At 46.4% G+C, this 27553-nt stretch overlaps 1 protein-coding gene across 1 annotated transcript in view; it reads left to right on the top strand.

Moving 5' to 3' along the window:
- The first annotated feature begins 8605 nt into the window (after positions 1-8605).
- ARID1A (AT-rich interaction domain 1A) overlaps positions 8606-27553 on the top strand; it is a 69551-nt gene continuing 50603 nt past the window's right edge. The window contains exons 1-4 of the mRNA XM_014591965.2: positions 8606-8752; positions 11877-12089; positions 14988-15440; positions 17140-17256. Of these exons, the coding sequence (XP_014447451.1) occupies positions 11889-12089; positions 14988-15440; positions 17140-17256 (771 nt within the window). The 5' untranslated portion in view covers positions 8606-8752; positions 11877-11888. The remainder of the gene's footprint in view (positions 8753-11876; positions 12090-14987; positions 15441-17139; positions 17257-27553) is intronic.

A 27553-nucleotide genomic window follows, 5' to 3' on the forward strand; every position in this document is an offset into this window, starting at 1 on the left:
GATGGTTGTGCAAGGGTAGTGCATCTGGACCCACGTGAGAGGGTCCTGGGTTTGGGTCCCCGGATCCCCCCTACATGCTGGGCACACGTGTCTGCACTCTGGGCTGACCGAGTCTAGGGGCGGATTGCAGTGTGAGGACCCTCTTGAGGGGGTCTGTCTCTCTCTTTGTCTCCCTCATGGAAGAAATAAATGAATAAAACTTTGAGAGAAAGATAAGGTAAATAAGTAAACCATAATATGCTAGTGACATGTGCTCCGGAGAAAAAGTTTATCAGGAACCACATGTGGAAGTACAGTTTGAGCCGGGTTCAGGACAGGCCATGCTGAGGTGATATTTGACGTGGAAGAGTGGGTTGTACTCATACCTGGGAGAAGACGGAGAGATTAGTGCCGGTAAGGCTCTGAGGCCAGAGACTATCCACCTGATTGAGGAATAGGGTTTTTTGGAGGTTTTCTTTAGCCATATTCTTTTCTCAGTGCATCCTGAGTGTTCTGTTTTGCTGAGGAAGCAGTTGGAATTACCGTTAAATCATGGCCTAGGATTGGCCACAGACACTTTGGATTTGGGTTCAAAGTGTTTCCTCTTAGCTCGAATGAGAGTAAGAATCACTTGGTCTCTAGAGCTTTTGCTTTCTTTTCTGCATTACACTACCCCCCCATTTTAAAGTAGGAAAGTTCATTTGCTTTACGTAAAAATCTCTGCCTTCCTGGAATTTATATTCTTGTCAAGGATACAGACACTAAACAAGATAAAGGAAACACGAGAAAGAAGTAAAGCCGGACCAGCAAATGGCATAATGACTACTTTGCTGGACTCCCATGTAGTTGATCATGGTTCAGGTCCCTGACCTTGCGGTTTAAAAAATTCACACCTAGTGCATGTGCCTGCATGCCCCAAATCCCAAGAGGAGATTGGGGAAGGGATTGTGGTGTGGCCATCCCTGGCCATCCCTCCCGGGTGTGTGTGTGTTCTCTTACTTTCTGTCTCCCTGTCTCTGTTGAGCACACATGCCCTATAGTAAAAAAATCTGTCTCTTAAAAAAAAAAAAAAAGAAGTAAAGCATGTGTAGTCATGTCATGCACTGCATCGGGAGGCTTTGGCGGGTGACATACTACATAACAGTGGTCCCCTAAGGGGCATGAAGACCATACCATGTAGGTTTATGTCAGTACACTCCACGTTTGCAGAGCAGGATGGTCAAATGATGCGTTTCTTTCATTAAGTGGTGTAGTATGTTAGTGATAAAAGCTCAGGTGAAGGGGCCAGGAGGTGGCGTGATGTTAAGGCACTGGATTCTCACATGGCCCACTATGTTCAAGTCCTGGACCTGGCAGTTTGCTTTCTCACTTTCTCTCTCTGGTGAGTGCATGTGCCCTATAGCAAATTAAAGTAATAATAATATAAACAAAAATTTAAAAAAGCTCAGGTGAACAAAAAAATCAGGGATCTGGTATAGGAATTTGAGAAAGTATGGCTTTGACTTATAATGTTGCTCTTAAAATAAGTAAGTAAGTAAGTAAGTAAGTAAAAAACCCATGGGGCCGGCAGCTGGCATGGTGGTTAAGGGTGCTGGACTGCCATATGGCTGACCATAGTTTGTGTCCTGGACCTGGCAGTTCTCTCTCTCTCTCTGTTCCTCTCTGATCAAATAAAAATAAATAAAGATAAAACAGAATGCTGCTTATTTGGAAACTTGGGGCTCTGAGGCACGTTCCTGGTTTTTGTATTGATCAGGCACTGCCCTCTTCAAACAATTGTTTGGCCAAGGAAATGGAATGTGCAGCTGAGTTCTAGAGTCACTGTGCTGGAGATGGGAGGAGTGCTGGAGCGGGGCCCTGTAGCCCAAGTGCTCCCAGATGGAACACAATAATCTCCTAAAGTTAAGAACACAGACTCCGGCCCTGTCCCAGAGCTGCTGGTTCAGGATCTGATCAGGATTGCACTGAGTAGCTGGGGAGGTTGAGTACGACTTGCAGCTTCTGAGAGGTCAGCCAAGAAGTAGGATTGGCACCCAGGCATTTTACCTAGAGTAAAATGGAAGTTCAGATTGTTCCCACGTTGTCATACGGCTCTGCCTTTTAGTTCAGTTGTGTGTGTGTGTGTGTGTTTATTGCCAGAGGGCGTATGTGCTTACCAGAGAGAGCTGCACAAGAGTCCCCCCTCCTCCAGGTGGGCTGTGGTCATGCCCCAACACTTTTTCTCCATTTCTCCCATCCTGTTAGGATTTGGGGCACACGTGAGGCACACACCTGTGTCTCAGGCCCTGATTTGAACCACAATAGGCCATGTAGAACCTGGTTCCCAGTGCGTAGGACTTAACCGTTGAGCTACAGGGCCAGCCTCTGCTGCCTGTGCTTGAGATAGAAAGTTGTGGAGGAGAGGTTTATGTTCATCAGGTGGCATTGGGCTCCCGTTTAGTCCACCAAGGCCTTGTTTTTTGTTGTTGTTACTTCATTTGAATTGCTAGAGGGCATGTGAGAGAGAGAAACACCCTCTCCGGTGGGTTGTGGTCATGCTGCAGTTCCATTATCCTTTCCTCAGGATTTTGGGCGTGCATGCATATGTGCCCAGTGTGTTTTTCAAGCCACCGGGGCTGGGGCTTGAACCTTGATTGGCTATATGGGGTCTGGCTCTAAAACCAGTGGCCTTCAGGACTCACCCCTTACTACTGTTTTATAACCGCAGCTTGTCAGCTGTACTTGTGTCATGTACTAGGGAATTCGCTAGTTTGGGGCTCTAGCTGCTTCACGTGAAGGGCTCCTTCTGGAGCCAAAGGCGTAAGAAGTACCAGCCACCTGCTTGTGGTTTCTCTGGCGCGCTGCTTCTAGGTGGACAGCTGCGAGGTGGTTACTACAGCTGGCTCTTAGCTCTACGAGAGTTTTGCTAGGTGATTTGTTGATTCTTCCCCTTTTGGTCTCCTTTTTTCACCTTTAGAAAGTTTTCCCTGGTCTTCTGGTCTGGAAGGGTATGACATTAAGCACGATTGCCTAAATATCTCTGAGCCAGGGAGACAGCTGGGCCTTTGGTCCTCTGTCACGCTGACCTAGAGAGAATGGGCAGGAGGTCCTAGTCTGGTGTCTGGCTGCAGCCCCCTCTGCGGTCTCACCAGGGTGGTGCTGAGGGACATATCTGTGAGGTGGGTTTTAGTCTGCACAGGGGAGCATGCCCTGATCCGGAATGGTTTCTCTAAACAGAATGGGATAGATGGAACTTTATCATTAACTTTGAATTATTATTATTTAAAGAATTATTTTATTTAACTTTTTTTATTTAAATGTGACCAGAGAGGGACAGAGTGAGAAAGTGAAAGAGAAGGAAAGTGAGAAAGCAAGCCATCAGGTCCGGGATTTAAACCACTGTCAGCCATGTGGGAGTCCACGTCCTTAACCACCACACCACCTGCTGGCCCCAACCTTGAATTATTTTTATTCTACTTGGAAATTCATAGAAGCTTTAAAAGATTTTTAAAAATTGTCTTTTGGGGGCAGTAGTTGCAAACTATTGTTAGTGATTTCTGTCTCTCCAAAGGAAGATGGCTGGTTTGTTTAGGACCTGATGGAACTAGAGTGGGGTGAAGGAATCGTTTTCCGTCTCTTGTGAAGTAGAAAACTAGGGTGGGGTTCCCAGGTTTCCATGCATGATGAGAATCATAGGCTGAGGGCGTTTTATTCCTGGGTCAGGTGTTGGTATAATCTAACGAGATTTTTTTATTTTTCTGGTCATCTGTTTAGCTTCAGGAAATCTTTAGTGATGTCTAAAGTCTGTTGAGGCCGAATAGGCGTTTAGGCATTTCTTATTGTCACAAGTCACATAAACAGTTTGGTTTCCTCACTAAACAGTAAGGAAATAAAACAAAGATAGTGCGTTTATTTTAGGAGAGAGGGCCTGGGGTAGAACACAAATAAGCGGGTTTCTGGACAGTTTCTCCTCAGTTGGGGTAAGGGGCCTTTGGCCAGTCTTCAAAGCCAGGAAGTACTGGGGGAGCGAGGAAAGAAAGACAAGTTAGGGGGGCATTAGATGTGGCTGGGGTGCGAAGGGACAGTGGGAGTGATTCAAGCTGGTCAGTTCAGGTGCACCGGGACCGGAGTTCGCGAGGTAGCGGGAGTCTAGTCTGTCCTCAGCTCTAAATTCTAAGGAAGGCACATGGAACTGGCAGGAAGCTGAAAGCCCCTTGGTTAAGAGAGGCCTTAACTTTTACACCAGTCCCGGCCTGGAGTGCTCCTTAACAGGGAGAGTCTCTTTTGGAAACTGGATCCACAGCTGCTGCCGGCCCAGAATCACAGGAAGCAGGGGCCGGTGCCTTTGTATAGGAGGTCTGCAGCCAGACAATAGTTTGTGCTGGCGGGGCCATGTGGCGAGTCACGTGACCCGGGGCTGTTTTCTGCCGGGGTCCTTACCCATCTGTTCTCTCCGCTCTTTCTGGGTTATCAGGCGCCAGTCCAAGTCCTCCCAGGCAGCCAGCTTCATGGCCAGAGATGACAGCACTAACCTTCCTGGCAGGGGCGGTGTGGCTTCGAGTTTATGCAGATTAGCCATGTGTTCTCACTTCAAGGCGTTCCACAGGAAAAGCCTTTTCCTGTGTTTGGCTCAGTGGGCGGTTCCCAGCTCACTGTACTGGGGCTGTGCGAGCCGAGCCGAGCCGCAGGCGTGCACGGGAGGGAGAGGGACGGGGATCGCAGTGCACTGCCCCCCCACCCCAGCGCTACGTCACCACAACACAAGCACTCGCGCTCATACTGTTGGTGTCATTCATTCGGTGCCAAGATTGCTTTAAAAAATTCCCTTGGCCCCAGTTCAAACAGGAGTACAGCTGGGATGTGTTAGATTTTAGGCAGTCTGCCCTCAATTTGAGATGAGTTATAAATAGCAGTGCCGACTTCCTTAACTACCGCTCTCTGAGGTAAAATGCAGGTTAATTACTGTGGGAATCAATTAGGGGGTTCTTTCGGTTAAAGAGCCAGGGATGCATTTTTTATTGTTATTATTAAAAATCATACAACAAATCTGGCCAGGACTACATTGAAAGCATGAGGAATAAGAAATGATATTTAAGGGTCCAGAATCCAAGGTGATGGCTCCCCAAATATCGGGCCTTTGGGGAAACAGCCTGTGGTGGTCCAGACTTCTCTGTGGTGGCTGCTTCTGAGGCAGCCCCCTGCCACCCCTCTCTCCTTGTTCTTGCTGGCCCTGGCGCTGTTGGGAGCTGGATCTGGCTCCTTACAGCAGCCACTTGGTGACTCCCTCATGTATCTTTAGACAGGGCCTGGAGCTTTCATCGGTTGGATTTTATTTCAAGAAAATGTTGAACTTTCTCTTTCCTGGTGCCACTGCCTTGTGGTTTGGTACATTTTGGTGGTTGGTATCTCGCTGCTTTGAAGTTTTGAGCTCTTGGCCGCCTTGAGCTCTTGGCCGCCTCTTCTCTGCTCCTCCTCGGTCAGTCATGGTCAGATAGAAAGTTTGCAGCTTCTTTGATCTGAGTTTCACAGAGCTGATTACTTTTGGTTATATGACATTTAGCCTGGGTTCACCTCAAAGTCCAGTCCGTTGACTCCCAGCAACCTCTGGGGACATTGTAAGTTAGTTCCTTGGTGCAGTAAGACGTCGTAAGGGATTCCACAGCCCACTGGTCTGGAGGGACTGCTAATTCCATTTGCTTGGAGCGGGGAACTCTGCAAGTGCTGGTTTGCAAGCTGTTTGTTCTCAATTCAGACAGACAAGCCTGCTAGGCATCTTTGCCTTTGATGCCCCTAAACTGCATCTTTTGATGCATTTCATTTGGCAGGCAGTTTATAACACGGCCAGCGATCTGGAAGGAGATAAGTGGTGGATGGAGCTGAGGGGTTTTCTTATGGCTTTTCCCCCCTTTTTATTTTTATTTTTTATGAATGCACGGGAATATATAGCAGGGGGCCCCCACTTCCCTGATCAAGGGGCAGCATTTTCCTCTCAATTATGTGTCTCTCTGGCAAAGCTTTTGCTTTTGAAGTGTAATCACAGTAATCTACTCCTGCGGTTTCCCATTGAAAGGATTTCCTCTCTGTTTTTCCCAGAGTGGAATCGGTGGCTCTTGGCTGCTTGGGCTGGTGTTCCCCATCTCCTGCTTTGTGTCTGCAGGCCGCCAATACTGTCTTGTCTGTAGTAGGGCCTTTTGGGGTCCAAAATTGCTACTTTCCAATACAAATGGTTAGTGAAGATTTAAGACCCTTTCTCTCTTATGCGAGATTGAAAGATGGTATTTCATCTATAACCACAAATCACAGTAGTTCACAGTGGTTTTAAATGTCAGAAGTGTGAGGTAGATCCCCCTAGCCTCCCCCTCTCCTGTGAGCAGAGGTTTAACTTTGACAAGAGAACACAGTAATCTGATCGTTCGAACTGAATGTATCTCAAGCTACATATCTTATCGATTATAGGCCTTCGGTGAGGAGAGGGAGTCAGAAATCTGATGACCAGAAAAAGGAAGTATCCTCATTTTATTTTTAGAATAAGAATGTCTTTGATTCCCACCAAATTTTGGTCTGCAAAGATTTCTTGAAGCTGACATGGGGATTCCTTGAATCCTTATTATAGCCCCCATGTAAGTGGCTGTACTCATCTGGGAGAGCAGTCCCCCCATGTGCAAGAGGCGACTTGCCCTTACCCTTTGGTTTTACGCAACCTGTTGGGAAGGCCTGTGCAGTTTTGAAGCCCTCTCTGGTACAGAATGGCACAAAAGGCTTTTCTCAAAGTTTGCTTATTCTCCCTTTACTGTCCTAATCTCTCCTCCTTTCAGTTCATTCTAAATTTTTTTCTGCCTTCGAAGTCATGACCTGTTCTAGGATTGGGTTTGGGGTGTGCCTCTGACCTTATGGCCAGACGACTGAGGCTTTCTCCCCACCACACCCCCTACCTACTTCTCACAATGGGCCGTGCCACACGCTGAGCAGTCCCTGAGTCCTGGCTGCATACTTGGGTGTTTGGGACATAACTGACATCTGACTTCCCAGAACTTAGTCTTGAGAGATGCAGTCAGTCACTTGGAATAGTTAGCTAAAGCTAAGTGCTAAATCTTACGGTGCTAACTGAATTTACGATATATGAGATATCAAAGTTTGCTGAAGTTGTGTGAAGTGACTTCATGTTGAAAGGTGAAGTTTGTGCTACTGGAAGCCCTTGTGGGCAGGAGGGCAGGGCAGAGAGCTGGGCATGTGTGGCTTGTAGGGAGCTTGGGGGTGGGACTAAGACAGCGTGTAAAACTGTACCGCACGTAGATGGCTTTAGAGCCGGGTCGAGCTTAATTTATCAGGGCTGCTATTTATCAGGCACTTAAATACCAGGCACTGTGTGAAGTGCAATATGTGCATTTCATTATTTTTTAAGTTTGAGTGTAAAGTGAAAGACGGGGTCTCACACCGTCATCTTCCCCCAGCCTTTGCCAGCCAGCCAGGATTACAGCGCTGGCACATGGGCCCTGTGTGTACAGGTTGTCCAGGAAACTGAACCCGTATCTTCCAGCACTGCAGAGCATTGCACTGCTGGTGGGCCACAGTGCATGTATAGATGAAGATTTGTGCAAGGTCAGACAACTAGGCAGTTAGGACTGAACCCAAGTCTACAGGACTACACTCTCTGCTTATTTATTTATTTTCTCTTAAGATTACCAGAGGTCTCACATGCTCACCAGGGACAGAGAGAGAAAGCACTTCGAAGTGGGGCGTGGTCACACCATAGTTCCTCCTTTTCTGTTTCTCTGCTCTGCCAGTCAGGATCTGGGGCATGCATGCATGAGTGCCCGGCATGTCTTTCAAGCTGTTGGGACTGGGATTTGAACCTCCGGAGGCCATAATGGGATCTGGCTTCCTTAGCCACTAGGCCATAGGATTGGCCCATTCTTTTTTTCTTTTTCAGGTTTGTTTGTTTATTTCTCCCATGAGCCAGAGAGCAAGAGTGACAGAGAAACAAACAGCACCCCCAGTTGGGTCTTAATGCCATGATTCCCCCCTCCCAGGTTCAGCCAGTCTGGGTCTCGAGCACATGTGTGTCCAGCATACACAGAAGGGTCTCCTACCAGGGACCTGACCTTCCTCTCTGGGTCAGTCTCTCAGAGCGTCACTCTCTGTGTCGTCGTCTGCGCCCCTTTGCTCTCTCTTGGTGATGCTGTTCAGGATTTAGGAGATGGACATTTTGCAGTTTTACTGAGCAGTGCGTAATGAAAGCGATCTGAGAGCATTGCTCTAGAATTGAGCTGTCTGATATGGTAGCCGCTAGCTACATGTGGTTATGTGAATTTAAATTAATTAAAAGTAAATAAAAATAATTCATTTTCTCAGTCATATGTGACATTTCAAGTACATAATAGTCACACATCACAGAAAATTTTATCGGGCGGTCTCTGCAGATCACCTGATTCTTAACTAACAGTATATACATCAGAGTCATTCAAGGATCTTAAGGGCAGTAGGAGGTAGGGAGAAGCCCAAGCCCTGTCAGACCCACTAAATTGGAAATCTTTAGGGAGAGGCCCAGTCAGTGTTTGTGTAGCTTCACAGAAAATTCCAATCTGTAGCCCCAGTTAATAACTGCTGCTCTAGAAGCTCCACAGTAACCATGGTAATGCTTACCCTTCAGGTTGTTGGGAGACCTAGACTGACAGAGATCCCAGCAGGCAGATGCAGTCTCTTCGGTAGGTGGGGAGGGAGATGGGCATGGACAGCAGCCGCAGTCTGGGATGAGACGAGCACCTCGGGGGCCTGCGTAGCACGCTGTGACCACGTAAGCTTCCGAGCTCTTTCCCGGAGAGAATGGCCATGTTTTGGCTCCAGTGCCAGATGTGTTGGGGAAGACCTCATGCTATTTATAGTCCATGTGTCAAATTTGAACTTCCTAAATAATCCCAAAAGAATCCAGGTAACTCCAAAATTATGAGTGGGAATAGTACTGGAGTTTCTGAAGTATATGCAGGACTTGGGCAGACATTCGTTAGGATTGTTGGAAGCAGCTCTTCGATAACGTGGAGATGGAGAGAGTTGGGACACAGTTTTACGATGGTTCTCTGTAGTTTAGGCGCTCGGGGCGAGGAGGCCGCGCCCATCTTCCCTGTGAGCTTTTTTGTCAAGCTTTTAGCCGTAGCCTGTGCAAGCTCTGCTACTGCTTTTTCCTCTCGGTGTTTACAAGTCTGTATGGCCTATTGCCTTGTCTGTTTTTCTTCATAACTCCCTTCTGTTTTGAAGCACTTAATATTAGGTCATAGGAACAATCAAGATGCATTTTTGCATAGAAAAACATAAAAAAATGCATCATGACTTTTCCGACGACCCAGTAGCATTTTTTAAAGAAAAATAGACACCGACTACCAACCAGTTTTTCGGATGCCCCCTCCCTTGGCTTAGAGGCTTTGTCGTTTAAGACCCTGTATATCCCACATTGTAGAATAACAGAACGGGAAGGGACCCTAGGCATAGGATAGGCTAGGCCAGTCGCCTCATTCTCGGTCCCTGCGCCAACATCACCTGGACGTTTCTTACAAATGCGCAGCTAATGCCCTGCCCTGAGCCTTCTGAATGGAGCTCGGGGTGGGTCCCAGCAGCCGGTGGTGAACAGACCCTCCAGGTGATTGATGGTGCATGCTAACATTTGAGAACCACTAAATTCCTTCAGTGAAGAGCTAATGATATTCAGACCCCGAGTATAAATATCTACCCACCAGCTCCGGTTTAAGTACGATCCCATTTTCAAGTGTTAGGTCAGGCCCAGGCCTACTCTCCTGCTTTACTGAATGGAAGCGGTTCTTAGAGAAACTCTCCTGTCCCCCTCCACACCACCAGTAGCTAAGAAGGGGACTTTCAAAAGTTCATGGAGGGAACCAGCAGTTAGCGTAATGGCTATGTCGCTGGACTCCCACGTAGTCGACCGCGGTTCGTGTCCTGGACCCGGTGGCTTAAAACTCACGCCGGGCGCGTGTGCGTGCGTGCGTGCCCAAGATCCCGAGAGGAGAATGGAGGAGAAGGGATTGTGGTGTGACCATCCCCCCTGGGGGGTGATTTCTCGCTTTCTGTCTCTATGTCTCTCTCTGTCTGTCTGGCGAGCGCACGTGCCCTACAGTGAAAATCTCTCTAAAAAAAAAAAGAAATTGAAAAAAAAAAAGTTCATGGAAAACGTGTTGTATGAAAAACCCGTGCATGAATTTCAAATTTTTTGCAGCAAAATAAACTGGTAGTTTAATTCTATAATTTTATTTTTCCATGAACTTTATGAAGTCTCCTAGTTTACATAGGTACCCCTGACAGGGAGAGAATACTAGAGCTCTGGCCTGTGCAGCGCCACTGGGATAAAGGCGTGTCAAAAAAGGTGAATGACAGGCCAGCAAGTGGAGTTGTGGTTAAGGTGCTGGACTCCCACAGAGCTGACCACAGTTCAAGTCCCAGACCTGGTGACTCTTGTGAACATGTGTGCCCTGTAGCAAATTAAAAAAAAAAAATAATGATGATAAATAAAAATAATTTTTTTTAAAAAAGTGAATGAGCTGATCAAACCCGCTGTTCCACAAAGAATTCTATATAAAGCTATGTTTGTAGCCAAATATCTGAATTAAAATCTGAGTTTTCATTATTGGTGCTGTACCATCATATCTTCTTATTCTTTAAAAGAACAGAAATTTTAGCCTTCTTGAATTTTAAAGGAGATGAACTTTTCATTTAAGGTACACAAGTCTCTAAATCCAGTTACTGTTCCCTCAACAACCTGTTACTTAGCTTCACTGCTCATTTGGAAGGAAGCACAAATTGAACTGCTTGTACCGTAGTACAAGCGAGTTAGAGCTGTGCAGGGGGAAAAGTTTCCACCATTGGAAGTGTAGGAACATCTGGATGTATGTATTTGAATTCTCAGCTATATTATTTCAAAGCATGAATTTTGGTGGTGTTGAACAAGGTCACAGCAGTGCACAGCAGGACCGTCCTGTCCCAACTGAAGAGCCTTAGTTCTGATTTTCTACAACATAGAGTACATCATTAATTGCTCCACACCTGGTCTGCTCCTTGGATGTGCTACACTTACAAGTAGTTTTTGGCTTACCAGATACTTTCACAAGCATATAGCGCTTTCATTTTTTTTTTTTTAAGTTTATTTATTTTATAGGAGAGAGAGAGCTGGCCCCATGGCCTAGTGGTTAAGAGAGCTGGATCCCATGTGGCCCACCATGCAGTTAGAATCCCAGACCTGGCAGCATGAAACCTATGTGGGGGGTGCATGTGCGTGTAAGCCCCAAGTCCCAACAGCATGGAGAAATGGAAAAGAAAGGATTGCAGAATGACCACCCCATTTGGTGATAATTTCTGTCTCCCTCTCTCTGGCTTGAAAGGCAAGCACACTTGTCCTCTGGCAAATTGAAAAAAAGAGAGATAGACACAGGTAAGCACTGCAGCAGGGTATTCATGCCATGATCCTTCCTCAGGCCTGTGGCCAGCCAGAATCTTCCCACATGCCTTCTGCCTCACATAGCAGTGTCTCTAATCACCTGCACTATTGTAGTCAGGCCAGTATTTTCATTTTACCCTTTAAAAATTGTTTATTTAATTTTATTTTTATATTTATTATTATTGTTCAGTTTGATCAGCAAGAGAGAAACAGAGAGGGAGAGTGAGAAAGCAAGCTACCAGGTCCGGGACTTGAACCATGGTCGGCCATCTGGGAGTCCTGCACCTTAACCACCGCACCACCTGCCAGCCCCTCATTTTACCTTTATGACTTTATTCAAAGAGTACTGGGTCTGCCCCTTACTGGTTCATAACATCTGATTTCCTATGTGGTGTATAGACTCAAAAGACTTGTATGCTTGTGTGTTCGTATTCAGAGGCAATCAAAACTACAGGTTAATGAAATGCTTTTTATTTTATAGCCGTCCAGTCCGATGGATCAGATGGGCAAGATGAGACCTCAGCCATATGGCGGGACTAACCCATACTCGCAACAACAGGGACCTCCGTCAGCACCGCAACAAGGACACGGGTACCCAGGGCAGCCATATGGGTCCCAGACCCCGCAGCGGTACCCAATGACCATGCAGGGCCGGACACAGAGTGCCATGGGCGGCCTCTCTTACGCTCAGCAGGTAGATGGGAACTTCGATTACCTCAGCCTTCATTGCTGTCTAGGATCAGGTCTGTGGGCTACAGGAGCTGAGCGTATTCTTGGTTTCCAAGCCTCTCAACAGAAGCATAAGCCAGCCAGCTCAGTCAGTTATAGTGTGTTCTAACAAGACCAGGATTGTGGGCCCCGTCCTACATGTCCTCCAAGGAAAACGACTCCTTGGCCACAGGCTGGACATACCTGTCTTTCTCATGACCTTACTGGCCTCCTTATACCCGCTGAGTGGTTCCCTCTGGAGGAGGCTGGGATCAAAGAAAGGCAGTGGCTGAGCGCCTACTCACTGCCCTGGAGATCACTTACACCGTGTGCCCCGGGAAGGGAGGAGGCCCCTTCATGTTCCTCAGAGCCTTCAAAGATAAGCTTTCTTGTTCAAAATGAATATTTAGGAGAGACTGGGAGTAGAAGAAAAAGGAAAGGCTGAACAGCAGAGATGCTAACAACGCTATTACAAATAGTAGTAGAATACCCTTGAAACCCTTTTGTTTGGCCATCTGCCCCATTATCTTTTTATTTAATTTTTTTTATACTGACAGAATTTTCTACTATCTATCTGTCCATCAATTTATTTAGCCATAGGTGTATGCACTCAGGAGAGAGAGAAGGCACCCACTGTGAGAAATAGTCATGCCACAGTCTTGTCTCCATTTCTCTCTTTTTGGGATTTTGGGCATACACACACATGGCATGATTTTTTGGGGGAGAGGGGTAGTGTGGGAGAGGTTTTAGCTATAGGGCGCTTGCACTCGCCAGAAAGACAGAGAGAGACAGAGAGACAGGAAGTGAGAAATCCCCCTCCCCCAGGGGGTATGGCCACGCCGCAATCCCTTCTCCTCCATTCTCCTCTCGGGATCTTGGGCACGCACGCACAAGTGCCCTGCATAAGTTCAGGCCATCAGGTCTGAGATTCGAACTGCAATCAACTACATGGGAGTCCAGCGACTTAGCCATTATGCCAACTGTTGGTCCCATGATTTTTTTTTTTTAAAGAATTATTTTATTTAACTTTTATTTATTTAAATTTGACCAGAGAGAGAGAGAAAGCCACCAGGTCTGGGACTTCAAACTCAAGGTGGCCATGTGGGAGTCCAGCATCCTTAACTACCATGCCGCCAGCTGGCTCCCACAACATGATTTTTAAGCAGATGGATCCCAGATTAAAACTGCACAGTCAGCCATGTTGGAGCAAGCTTTCTTAACCGCTATACCACCGGCTGGCCTGTGTTTTCTACCATTTATACTTGAGTGATACTCTTACTGAAAATGATGAGGGCCAGAATATAAAACCTAATTTTCCTTTTAAGACTTTAAAGTAAGTATGCCCAAGCCAGCAGGTGACATGGTGTTTAAAGCGCTGAACTCCCACATGGCCAACCATGGTTCAAGTCCCAGACCCAGTGGCTTCCTTTCTTACTTTCTCTATCTCTCATATGTGCCCTATAGCAAATCAAAATAATGATAATAATAATAATAGTAATAAATAATTATTTCAAAAGAATAAAGCAACTATGCCCTGAAATACAGAAAATGGGATGTTGTTGCCTTTTTTTCCCCCCACTTTTACTCCTTGCCAGAGAGGAAGAGGAGAAACACCCTTCATGGGAAATAGTCACGCCACAATTCCTTCCTCATCTCTCCCTCTTTTTAGGATTTTGGGCACATACAAACCTGGCATGTTTCCCAAGCTGGGTCTGGGACTTGAACCATGTGTCAAACATGTAAGATCCAGCTGCCTTAACTACCAGGTCATGGAGCTGGCCCCTGTTGGATTCGAGCAGAGAGAGAAGCACCTACACCACGCTCGGTCATATCATGATCCTCTTCCTCTAGTCCTTTAGGCCATCAGAATCCTGGGCATGCATGCACATACCAAGAATGCCTTCAGACTGACCAGGCTCGGGACTTAATCTGTGGTGGGCAATGTGGTTTCCAGCCCCGTAGTCTGGCAGACTACTGACAGCACCACGGAGGCTGGGCCTTTTTTTCTTCCTTGTTTTTCTTTCAGTGAGAAAATAGAGGGGAGATGGGGTAGATTTTTTTTTTCCTGATTACCAGATAACATCTCTAGTGCCTAAAATAGTGACTGGTATAGGAAAGCAAGGAGGCCCTCAGATATTTCTTGAACGAAAACTAAATGAAGGAGAACCAAAGTAGCGTGGTGATTTGTACTATCAGGATCGCAAAACTGGGTTTTGAGCTGGTTGAGCCAGGCTGCTATTGACTATGTGTTGTGTTTAGAATACAGATTCCTCGTTCTCATAAAAACAGTCTAGACCACAATGGAAAGAATAGACTCGTTGGTCAAACACCTGCTCTTGGCCTCATATAAATTGCCCAGATATTTAGTGCACATTTTCAGTGGATGAATTCCATAATGTATTGGGTCATCAGAAAAGTTATGATGGGGACCAGCAGGTGGCATGGCGGTTAAGGTGCTGGACACTCCCTCATGGCTGACCAGAGTTCGAGTCCTAAATCTGGTGGCTTGTTCTCTCACTTCCTCTCTCTTTTACTCTCACCCTCTGTCTCTCTCTGGTCAATAAATAAATAAATAAATAAAATAATATTTTTTTAAAAAAAATAAAGAAAAGCTGTGATGTATTTTTCTATGTGTTTTTATGCAAAAATGGATCATGACTTTTTTGACGACCCAATATAAGCAAGCTCCACTAATAACCAAGCTTCGCTGTCCTTCCTGGGTCAGTTTAGACAGGGATAGTAGTAAAACCCTGGGCCTTTCGTATTGAGGCTCAACTTTGCCTTTCTGTCCTATCCTCGGGTTCGATTACAGCTTCTGACAGAATAACTCACCTTTCTTCACTCAGGAGAGTTGGCGCTAAAAGTATCTTTTCCTTCCCTACAGATTCCTCCTTATGGACAACAAGGCCCCAGCGGGTATGGTCAGCAGGGCCAGACTCCGTATTACAACCAGCAAAGTCCTCACCCCCAGCAGCAGCAGCCATCCTACCCTCAACAGCCACAGTCCCAGACCCCTCATGCCCAGCCTCCATATCAGCAGCAGCCGCAGTCTCAACCACCACAGCTCCAGGCCTCTCAGCCTCCGTATTCCCAGCAGCCTTCCCAGCCTCCACATCAGCAGTCCCCAACTCCATACCCCTCCCAGCAGTCCACGACACAGCAGCACCCCCAGAGCCAGCCCCCCTACTCACAGCCGCAGGCACAGTCTCCCTACCAGCAGCAGCAACCTCAGCAGCCGGCATCCTCGACGCTCCCCCAGCAGGCTGCGTACCCCCAGCCCCAGTCGCAGCAGTCCCAGCAAACTGCCTATTCCCAGCAGCGCTTCCCTCCACCACAGGTAAGGGGCCCTGCCTCTTGCCTTTTCCTGTGTGTGACCTCAGACAGCTTGGGTGCAGGTTCCCTGAGAACTCTGCCATATGAATTAGTTCTCTAAAGTACATTTAAAAACCAATTAAACTCTGGGTAAACTGCTAACCGGATTCATTGAACTAATAAAGGCATAACCTTAACTACATAAAGACCTGTAGGTCTCCTTAACTGATGAAGAAATAGGGCAATGGAAAGTTGCATAGACATAAGAAATTAAAGGTAATGGAGCTATTTTTTTTTTCAACCAGCTTATTAGAACCTGCACATCTGGGGCCAGTAGGTGGCACAGTGGTTAAGGTGCTGGATTCCCACATGGCTGACCATGGTTCAAGTCCTGGCCCTGGCAACTTGTTTTCTCAATTTCTCTGTCTCTCTCTGGTCAAATTAAAAAATAATAATAATAACAAAATAATTCTTTTTTTTTTCTGCTATAGGGCGCATGCGCTCGCCAGACAGACAGAGACATAGAGACGGAAAGTGAGAAATCACCCCCCAGGGGGGATGGTCACGCCGCAATCCCTTCTCCTCCATTCTCCTCTCGGGATCTTGGGCACATATGCACACGCGCCCGGTGTGAGTTTTAAGCCACCGGGTCCGGGATGCGAACCGCAGTCGACTGCGTGGGAGTCCAGCGACATAGCCATTACGCTAACTGCTGGTTTCCAATAAAATAATTCTTTAAAAAAAAAAAATTGCACATTCAAGTGATTTTGGTCTTTTAAAAACAGTCACCTTGAGTGGCTGTGCCATACGTTCATATCCGCTGCCATTCCGTTTTGCTGTTGTGGACTCCTTCATTTGAAATCGTCATCAGAGCTGATGCCACATTGTTGAAAATATTCTCAGTGGCAAATCTTACTGAGGATGGATTTGATTTTGGATAACAGCAAAAATTCATTTGGAGCTGTAGCTAGTGAATGACGGGTAGATAACAAAGTCTAGAATAGCAGTTTGGGCTTTCTTTTTTTCTTTCAATTTGCTACAGGGTCATATACTCGCCAAAGAGAGAGAGAGAGAGCAAGAGAGAGAGAAAGTAAGAAATAACTCCCCCAGGGGGATGCCACCCACAGTTCCTTTTCTTTCATTCTCCTCTTAGGATATTGGGTACATACACCACACACACACATTGTGTGTTTTTCAAACCACCAGATCTGGGACTCAAACTGCAGTTGGCCATGTGGGATCCAACTGCGTTAACCTCCATGCCACCTGTTGGCCTAGGCTTTATTCTTTATAGAGCCAAAAGAGGAGAAATAACTGAGTAATGACAAGTCCACTGAAAATTTCATGAATTGACAGGATCATTGGAATAAATATCTCATCCCAGGTAATGTCTTTGAAAGAGAGATGCAGTACTCATCTTAATGCAGGGATTCTAGCATGAGTTTGTTTTTAAAATTAATTGATCTCAGTCCTTTATTGGTATAACTTGTAGTGGCCAGAGTTTAGCATTTAACCCCCAGAAACAGGTCTCTGTTGGTAGTGATAAATGGGTGACAGTTCTATCAGGAAGAGTTTACTGTGAATATTCTTGTCACACTGTGGACTTTTCTTCCTTCAGAGAATATTACTTGGAATGGGGTATGTCCTGTATTGCTCTCACCATGAAGTAAGGTTGCGTGGTGTATCCATACAGGCTTTCATGACTTCTGTTTTTGCTGTTTTAGGAGCTATCTCAAGATTCATTTGGATCTCAGGCATCTTCAGCTCCCTCAATGACCTCCAGTAAGGGAGGGCAAGAAGAATTGAACCTGAGCCTTCAGTCAAGACCCTCCAGCTTGCCTGTGAGTATTTCTTCCACCCTCTAAAAGGGGAGGAGGGCATAGAGGAAAACAAAGAAAGCCAGTCTTTGGTTGGGTGTTTTGGTAGTATCGATCTCATGAACAATATGCTGTTTGTTGAATTTAGGTTCAAAATTTGGCATAGGACTTTGTTTATTATTGAGAATTATTTGTTTAGTTTGATTTATTTATTTATTGTTATTCAGTTTGACCAGAGAGAGGCACACTTAGAGAGAGAGAGAGAGAGAGAGAGAAAGTGTGAGAGCACGCATGCGCAGGGCACGCAAGCCATTAGGTCTAGGGCTCGAACCACGGCTGGTCATGTGGGTGTCCAGTGCCTTAACCACCTCACCATCTACTGGCTCTGGAATAGGACTTCATTGACCTGTAAAATGTGTATTCTGTCTACCTGACCAGGGAATAGATTGGGATTTGTTTTAGCTTGTTTTGCTTAAATCTTAGGTTCTAGGCATGGATCCACATGAGGGAGCAGAGAAAATAGAGATGTTAGAAGCACTGATCTCATCAAAGTTGAGAAAAGTCTCCGTTTCTTGAACTTACTCTGGAGGCCTTAGCTTTTCAGTTTTTGTCTTGGTATTTAGCTGGGAGGTAGGATCTTGGGTACATTTAGCATGCGTCATCTCAGTGAACCATGCGTGGAGCTCAGTGGGGTCATCTCGTGGTGGTGTGTGAACAGGTGCTTCTGCCATAGTAGAGAGCGTGCTGCTTATTTATGGATTGCTCGTGTCCTGAGAGGGGCAATACAGTCTGCTCATTATGAGCCTGAGAGCCAGTCCGCAGCTGGATCCCACTCGACTGACTACACGGTATGAGTCCCAGTCCTGTCGGTTTGAGAAACTTGTGAGGGCTTGTGCGTGTGTGCACAAAGTCCTGAAGGGAGAGAGAGACTGAGAACAGACTGTGGCGTGACCATGCCCCTTGGCAAGTGCTTTCTTGTTTTCTCCTTCCCTTTCCTTCTCAGTCTCTCTCGTATCTCACAGCAAGTGCATGTGCCTTCTGGCAAATTCAAAAGTTTTGGCTCTAGAGTTCCTGGGTCTATAATTTGATTTTGCCACTAACTATGTAGTGGAGGCAAATCATCTAATCTCTTCACGCCTTAGTATTTACATCTGTAAAATGAACCTAAAGTGTTCACTTCAGGGGTGGCAAGTACCACTAATAACAAGCGCTGGGGATTGTAGGCACTCCATAATAACTGCTGCTGTACCTGTCACCCCAGAGGGCTGTAGGCCCTGGTCTTGATATCTGAAATGCAGCTAATATCAACTGGGAAATTGTATGCTGGCTCTTTGAACATCTGCTTAGTCTTTTTTTTTTTTTTAAGTTGCCAGGGCACATGTGCTTGCTAGAGAGAGATAGAAACAAATGGGAAGAAAGGAGGGAGGGAGAACTCCCTGGCAGTGTGTGGTCATAATGCAATGTCTTCTCCATTTCTCCATCCTTTAGGGACTCTGTGCGTACACACACACATGCCTGGCATGTTTTTCAAGTTGTTAGGGGCTGGGATCTGAACCATAGTTGGCCATGTGGGATCTGACCCTCTTACCTACCCACTGGGCCATGCAGCTGGCTCTGCCCCTAATCTTAAATCTGCTACAAACATAGTCAACTCTCTCAGCCTCTGAAAGTTAATTTTCTGGGGACAGAGATAAAATCTAGTAAGGTGGTAGGTAGCAAATCCTCTGTTATAAATCTTGGTTCACTTAGGAAGTAAAAATTTAGCCATACTGGCTGGGTAAGAGAACGGTGAGATTTTGACCCTGAAGTACTTGGATTTGAAGCCTGCCTCTTCGTTTAGTCTGACTCGGGAGAAAATCGTTTGCGGATCTCTACGGAACAGGTGGAAGACTGCAGTTCTCTTCCCCTGAACCTCCTGTGGTTTCTCTGAAGACCTCTGAGACGTACCCTTACAGTAGGTAGGGCAAGGGTGGCAGAGTCCAGTGTCTGGGATTCAGGCTTTCAAGGCAGCATGAAGAGCTACTGTCAGATGGGACTTTTGTGACTGTTGACTTTCTCAACTGACTAAGTGTCTGAACAGAGTGATAAATCTTTGTTTTCTGCATCCTGAACTTTACTGGAATGTGCTTTTTAACCTGATTCAGCCAGAAATGTGTGACCACTCCCTCATCATCATCTGTGGCTAAATCTGGGTGAGATGTGATTGTGGCAAGAAACCAAGTCAGTGGATTTCAGTCCGTGTTTTAAGTTGATCCCCTTCAGAAAGTATCTGCTTGCTTTTGCTAGAACTGTATTTAGTATTTTTTAGTCCTGAGAAGCCTTATATACAAATATGCTTTGGGGCCAGCAGGTGGTGTGGTGGTTAAGGGCTCTGGACTCCCACATGCCTGAGCATGGTACAAGTCCCGAACCTGGCAGCTTGCTTGCTTTCTCACTTTCCTTCTCCTTCTCTCTGGTCAACTTAAAAAAAAGACAATAAATGAAATTAAATTAATAATTCTTTAAAGAAATCAAACAAATGTGCTTCATATCTTTTTTTATAATAATTTTATTTATTATTATTTTAATTTGATATAGGGCACATGCGCGCGCGAGAGAGAGAGAGTTGCCAGCTCCAGGAACTTGAACCCCAGTCGGCTACATGGGAGTCCAGTGCCTTAACCATCACACCACCTGCCGGCCCCAGCTTCAGTCTTCTAAGGTTTAGGAATCCAAGAGCTTCTGCTCTGACCTACTGAAATGAAGGTGTTGGCAGCCTTTTCAGCCCAGAGGAGGGTTGTTCCTGGGAAGCCTATCACAAGGAACAGTCCCAAGTTGAGGCTTCTCCTGTAGATTCATTCAAGAGGGTTATTTGCTCTGTGGTCGAAGCTACATGTGGGAGGTGAGCTGGCTGGGTTATTGGCGTCTTGTTTTTAGAATTGCTTCTCTCTCTGCTACTTGGACAAAGAAACAAAAGGTAGTTTTCTTTGAAATGTTGGTTTGGTGCCAGATTTGCCTAGCCAGGCTCGGAGATAGTCATATCCAAAGAAATGAGAAGTAGAGTGTCCTCTCCTTTCTTCTTGTTTTAATGTTTATTTACTCTGTGAAAGAGAGACAGGCGGACAAGGACTCACCCCTGCCCCCAGCAGTGGACCTCCCTCTAGCTGTCCTCATAGCGTGCCAGTCAGGCGGGTGAGCTCAGGAACTGCCCAGCACATTTGAGTCAGTCCACAGTCTGCATCCCAGGCCTTCCATGTGGTTCCGGTGTCAGACGGAGTGTCCTGCTGCCTGTGCCACCGTGGCTGTGCCGGGGCCCTCTCCTTTTAAACCAGGTGTGTGAGACCCGGATTTGGTAGACGTCTCCTTTCCTGACGTGTGTTCACAGGGCGCCTGTCTGTCGGCACCGGCATCAGCTAGGCCCACTGTGGAGGGGTAAATCCTCTCGGCGTTCACCGTACCTGTTTGGCCCTAACGGCATGATTGTGGCTCTTGATTAGAGCAAAAGTGAGATTTTGAGGACTTTTTGCTCAGCTATTAATGCTAACCCGTTTTATTGCTAATGTTATCCTTGTATTTAAACCTTACTTATTTTTTTCATTTATCTTAGAATGAAAGCTAACGGGGCGGGTGTGTGTGCAGGTGGCATGGCAGTTAAAGGCATTGGGTTCCCACATGGCTGATCATAGTTGGAGTCCTGGACCTGGTAGCTCACTTTCTCATTTTCCCTTTTTCTCTCTCTCTGGTCAAATTAAAAAATGATGACAAATGGAATTAAATAAATAAATACATAAATAATTCTTTAACAGCAAAATCAATAACAAAAAAGAATAAAGTCCAACATTCTTCATATTACCAGGCTTCAGAAATACAGACAACTATTACTGCTCATGATTCCTCTCTGATTCAGTAGGCTTGTGGCGGGTCATTGTAAATGAGTTCAAGGATGCCGACGGTGCTGGCCAGAGACGTGGGCTTGTCTGCTGTATCCCCTCTGCCTTGCTCGCAGCTTCTGTCTGTCTGGGCCTGCACGTGTTTCTCTGCTTGAGACCTTTCACACACTCTTCCCTCACCTCATACATGCCCCTGCTAACTCCTCCTGTTACTTTAATACAACATCTTGGTTTTTTAAATAATTATTTTAATTGTATTTACTCATTCATTTATTTTCATTCAACCAGAGAAAGACACACACACAGAGAAAGGGAAAGTGAGAAAGCAAGCCAACAGGTCCGGAACTCAAACCCTGGCCAGCCATGTGGTAGTGTCAGCACCTTAACCACCACACCACCTTCTGGCCCCTCAAACTGCATCTTAAAAATCATTTATTCAAAGAAACTTCCTAATTAAACTTTATTTTTTAAAGAATTATTTTATTCATCATCATTATTATTATTTTTTAATTTGACCAGAGAGGGAGAGACAGGGAAAGTGAGAAAGCAAGCCATTGGGTCTGGGACTCAGACCATGGTTGACCTTGTGGGAGTCCAGTACCCCAACCGCTATGCTACCCGTCAGCCCCCCTAATTAAGTTTTATCTATTTTTTTCTTAAAGAATTATTTATTTAATTTTATTCATTCATTCATTCATTTTAATTTGACCAGAGAGACAGAGAGACAGGGAAAGGGAGAAAGCAAACCACAGGTCCGGGACTTGAACCATGGTCGGCCACATGGGAGTGTCCAGCACCTTAACCAGCATGCCACCTGCTGGTCCCACTAATTAAGTTTTTAAGACTGAACTTTAAGTAGCTTTTATGGGGCCAACAGGTGGTATCGTGGTTAAAGGCACTGGATTCCCATATGGCCAACTGTGGTTCAAATCCTGGACCTAGCAGCTTGCATGCTCACTTGCTCTCTCTCTCTGGTCAAAAATAACTTCTATGATGACTTCACTGACTAAAGGCAGATATTTTACCTAAAAGAACCCTGCAATATTTAAAATATAAAGACTGAAAAGAACAATTCAGTACCTGTAGAAACCAAGCCTTGCAAAATCAGGTAAAAGCCTAGTGTAATCCTCTGGGATCACGTGCCCCCTCCCTGTTCCCAGAGAAGTACTGGGAAGGTACCAAGGTCCACAGGGCCTTTTTTTTTTTTTTAAAGATAAATTTTTGCTGTAAGGTACGTACACTTAACGGAGAGACAGAGACAGCGATCATCTGGGTCCCCAGGGAAGACGGCCACACCGCAATCCATCTCCTCCATTATCCTCTCGGGATTTTGGCCACGCATGCACGCACGTACATGTGCCTAGCGTGAGTTTTAAGCTGCCAGGTCCAGGACTTGAACTGCGCTTGACCACATACAAGTCCAGTGACTACGCCACCTGCTAGTCCCCACAGAGCATTTTGCTAATGTGCTGCTTACTTAGATGGTAAGCTCCTGGAAGACAGGTACTGCGTGACTGACTGCAGAGTCCCGACGCCTGCCACATGATGCCTAGGACCAGGGGCTGGTCTACAGTGGCAGTATGTAAAATTACTTGGGAGAGGTGGGCTGGACAGTGGCACAGCAGGAAAACGCGGAGGCTGACCCACGTTAGAAGGTTCCGTGTTTGCATCTGGAGACCTCCGAGTATGCTGGGCACCCATGTGCCCAGGATCTAGAGCTGGGAATGGATCACAGCATCAAGATCATGTCTGTCTGCCTCTCTCTCTCTCTCTCTCTCTCTCTCTCTCTCATCTGTCTCCCATGAAAGAAAGAAACTTTAAAAGGTTGGGATTGAGGTGTCCCTCTGTGGTGTAGCAGTAATACATTGCTCAAGAGAAGCCAGGTTTCCCCATGGCAGCTGTGGTTTGAACCCCAGTCCTGTCAGCCTGAAACACACCAGGCCCCCTTGTGTACAAGCGCTCATAGTCTGGTGGGCGGGAGGACTGCAAGAAGGGGATTGCAGCATGGCCAGATCACAAGGGGTACTGATAACTCTTTCTTTGGTTTGCGTGCACACATGCTTCACCATAAACTTCTTTTTTTTGGAGAGGTTTTTGCTATAGGGCGCGTGCGCTCGCCAGACAGACAGAGAGACAGAAAGCGAGAAATCACCCCCTGGGGGGATGGCCACGCTGCAATCCCTTCTCCTCCATTCTCCTCTTGGGATCTTGGGCACGCACGCACATGAGTTTTAAGCCACCGGGTCCAGGACGCAAACCGCTGTCGACTCCATGGGAATCCAGCGACATAGCCTTTATACTAACTGCTGTTCCCCACCATAAACTTTTAATAAAATAAAAAAAGAAAGAAAGGAAAATATTGGGACCAGCAGATGGTGTGATGGTTACATTGCTGGACTCTCATGTAGTTGACCATGGTTCGAGTCCCAGACATAGCAGCTTAAAACTCAGCCAGGCATGTGTGCCTGAAATCCCAAAAGGAGAATGGAGGAAAAGGGCTTGTGGCATGGCCATGTCGCCCAGGGAGCAGGGGCTGATTTCTCACACTCACTCACACTCTCTCTCTGTGGAGTGCACGTGCCCTTTAGCAAAAATCTCTCTTAAAAGAAAGAAAGGAAGGAAGGAAGGAAGGAAAATCCTGGGAGAGTAAGTTACTTCTTTTCCCCCAAGGTCAGCTCTTGCCATTACAGTCCTCCTGCTTCAGTTTCCCAACTGGGCACCACTGTAGCCAGCTCTTTTTTAATTGTCAGAGGGTATGTGTGCTTGCTAGAGGGAGGAAAAGTACCTCTAGCAGAGTGTGGTCACATCTCAGTTTCTTCTACATTTCTCCATCCTGTTGGAATTTGGGGCACACATGCACATGCACTCAGTATGTTTTCTAAGCCTATGGGGCCAGAATTTGAATCACAGTTGGCCAGGTGGAGTTGGCTCCCTTGACTACTACGGGACAGGCCCAGTGCACATGGCTCTTTTTTAGACAAGGTCTCTCTGTGTTGGCCAGGTCAGCCTTGGGCCTGCAATGCTTCTGCCTCAGCCTCTCTAGTTGCTGGGATCACAGGTACACACCACCACGCCTGGCCTTTAGAGTGAATGGGGGATCGAACCTAGGCCTCCAAAGTGGTCCAAGCCTGTGGAGCGCAATATCTTAGCATCGTGTACCACTGTGACTGGCCAAGAGTGAATTATTTTTTTATGGGACAACGTGCACTCTCTGGGGAGAAAGAAAGAGAGGAAAAAGAAAAAGTGAGAAAGCACCACTGCACGGTGCTTCTGCCCACTGCAATCCCTTCTCTATTCTCCTCTCAGGGTGTTGGCCATGCGCACACATGCGCCTGGTGTGTCTTTCAGGATGCTGTGTTCGAAGACTTTGAACCACGCAGTCAGCCCAGTAGTATCCAGTGCATTAACCACTGCACCACCAGCTACCCAAGAGTGGATTATCTTTACAAACCATTGCCCAGGGTTTACAGAGCTTGGATTTATTTGACGTGGGGAGAGTCTTGGGCATTGGTATAGTTAGAGGCTGTCCCAAGTGATTCTGGGTCAGCCCAGGTGGAGATCCCCTGCTCGAGGCTATGTCAGGATCCTTCGCTGCAGTCCACTGGTAGCACCTGTACTCGCCGGTGCTTACCACACGTGTAACTCACTCACTCACCGCAAGCGCAGTGAGGGCTGACTCACTCTGTCTTGCTTCTTGCCATCAAGATGTCTGGCATATAGTAGGCGTCAACTCACTGAATGCATGACCCTGAGCAGGTTCATTAGGTTGCTCATCCAGAAGGCGCCGTCTCTGAGGGAGCAGCTTGACCATGCTCCTGGGTGGTTTTTCCACTGCTAGGGCAGGGCAGGTGTTACAGACTGTCATGGGAAGGCTCAAACTGCGTCTTCGAGGATAAATTATTTTTGCACACTGACAGTGGCCATAGGAAGAAGCAAGGTTAGGGTTTGTCGTCTGTCTTGTAAAGTATCTATTTTTACCTTACGTTAAGCAGGCTCTTTGAATAGGTGAACAAGTCTCTAGATGTTTCATTAAGGCCTTTAAGTTACTCATTTTGTGGCAGATTTTTTTTTTTTTTTTAATTGTCAAAGGACATGTGTGCTTGCTAGAGAGAGAGAGGGTAATTGATAAAGCACACCCCACCCCACCCGGAACATGGTCACAGTGCAAACCCTTCTCCTGCATCTCTCATTCCTTTCAGGATCTTGAGCACACACACACACGAGCCTGGTACATTTTTCGAGCTGTTTGGGCCTGGGACTAGAACTGCGTAGTTGACCATGTGGGATCCAGCCATCCTAACTACCACACCGCAGGCTGGCCTGAGTTTACATCTCTAATAAGTTTTCAAGTGGTACTGATGCTTCTAATTCAAAGACCATAGCTGGGATAATACCCACCAGGGCAGTCCTTTGAAAATGAGAGGGGAAAGATGTACCAGATGAGAAAACCATAGTGGTAGCTTAAATAATATTAGCAACTTACACTGTCGTTTAACCCATGATCTTTAAGGCAGGGCGTGGGTTGAAAATGTCAGGAAGATTAGACTTGGAAGAGATGAGGGTGCCTTGCAACTTTGACTTCATGCAATCCATTCTTGGGTTAGGACACCCTACCTGGGAGCTCCCTGCCTCCTCCTCTGTGGTGTTCAGATTGCTGAATCTCTTCAATGAGTGGGGCCTGGCTCACTTGGTCACCAGAGCCTAGTCTGCCTCAGAAGTAGCTTTTTTTTTTTTTTTTTTTTTTTTTTTTAGAAATCACCCCTCAGGGGGGATGGTCACGCCGCAATCCCTTCTCCTCCATTCTCCTCTCAGGATCTTGGGCACACACACAAATGCGCCCAGCGTGAGTTTTAAGCCACCGGATCCAGGACGCGAACCACGGTCGACTACGTGGGAGTCCAGCGACATAGCCAGTACACTAACTGCTGGTTCCCAGAAGTAGCTTTTGAATCTGATTTCCCAGGTCTTTCTACATTGCCTTTTTTTCAGGTCCCTGTTACCTTTCACCTGGTGTCCTGCCACGGACTCCTGACTGTTCTGTTTCTTCTTCTTCTTTTTATTTTTTTAAGAGGTTTTTGCTTTAGGGCACATGTGCTCTTGGGGGTGTTGGGGAAGACATATTGTGAGAGGAAAAGTGAGAAATCACCCTCGGGCGGGGGGGCATCCCGCAGTCATTCTCCTCCTAGGATCCTGGGCACACACACGTACACACCTGCACACGCACCCGGCGTGAGTTTCAAGCCACCAAACTTGAACTGCAGTCGGCCATGTGGGAGTCCAGCTACACAACCACTATGCCATCTGCTAGTCCCCTGTTCTGTTTCTTTCCCTCCCCTTTTTCTTACAAATCTGTTCTTGACTTAGTGATCAGAGTGATCGTCTTAAAAATAAAAAATAAATCTGGCCAAGTTACATTATTGCTTTAAAATCTCTGGCTACCTGTTCTCTATGAGTTTAAGCCCAAATATGACATACAAGTTCTCTTGTGATCTGATGGGTATGAGAATGTTAAAAGGGGGAGGCAGAAGCTGGACTCCCACAGGGCTGACTGTGGTTTGTGTCCTGGACCTTTTGATTTGAAAATCACTCCAGGTGCATGTGTATGTGCGTGTGTGCGTGCTCAAAATACCAGAAGGAGAATGAAGAGAAGGGATTGCGTCTTGGCCAGGGTGGTTTTTTTCACTTTCCTTTCTTTTGTCTCTCTGTCTCTCTCTGGCGAGTACACGTGCCTTATGCCAAAAACAAACAAAATGATAATAGGTAAGTTCCCATCCCTGGAGTAAAACTTAGCATGCTTTTTGCTGTGAATATTATGTAAGAGAGTGTTTTGAAAAAGTTTGTAGAGGCCTATCCCCAGGGCCTGGTGGTTAAAGGAGCTGAATTCCACATGGCCGACTGCACAGTTCGAATCCCAGCCCTAGCAGTTCACAAAACACACTGGGCATGTGTGGGTACATGCCCAAAATACCGACAGGGTGGAAAAATGGAGAAAAAGGGACGGTGGTCTAACCAGGCCCCATTGAGGGGGTTGGGTGAGTGTTGGTCTCTTGCCCCTTTCTCTGGTACACATACTCTCTGATGAATTTTTTTAAGTTTTGTGGAAAATATATAATGAATACACATGGGTTTCAATTTTGTCATATCAAAATAAACTCATAATTTTTCTTGGAATTAAAAATCATTTGTGGGACCAGCAGAAGGCATAATGATTATGTCACCGGACTCCCACATCGTCGACCATGGTTTGAGTCCTAGACCCAGCAGCTTAAAGCTCACACTGGGCATGTGTGCATGTGAGCCCAAAATTCTGAGAGAATAATGGAGGAGGGATTGTGATGTGGCCATCCCCCTGGGGGTGATTTCCCACTCTCTGTTTCTGTCTGTCTCTCCGGTGAGTGCACACGCCCTATAGGAAAAATCTCTCTTAAAAAAAATGTTGGAGGGTGTGAGCA

This window comes from Tupaia chinensis, unplaced genomic scaffold (genome assembly GCF_000334495.1).
Source record: "Tupaia chinensis unplaced genomic scaffold, TupChi_1.0 Scaffold000628_1, whole genome shotgun sequence".
Classification (NCBI taxonomy): Eukaryota; Metazoa; Chordata; class Mammalia; order Scandentia; family Tupaiidae; genus Tupaia; species Tupaia belangeri.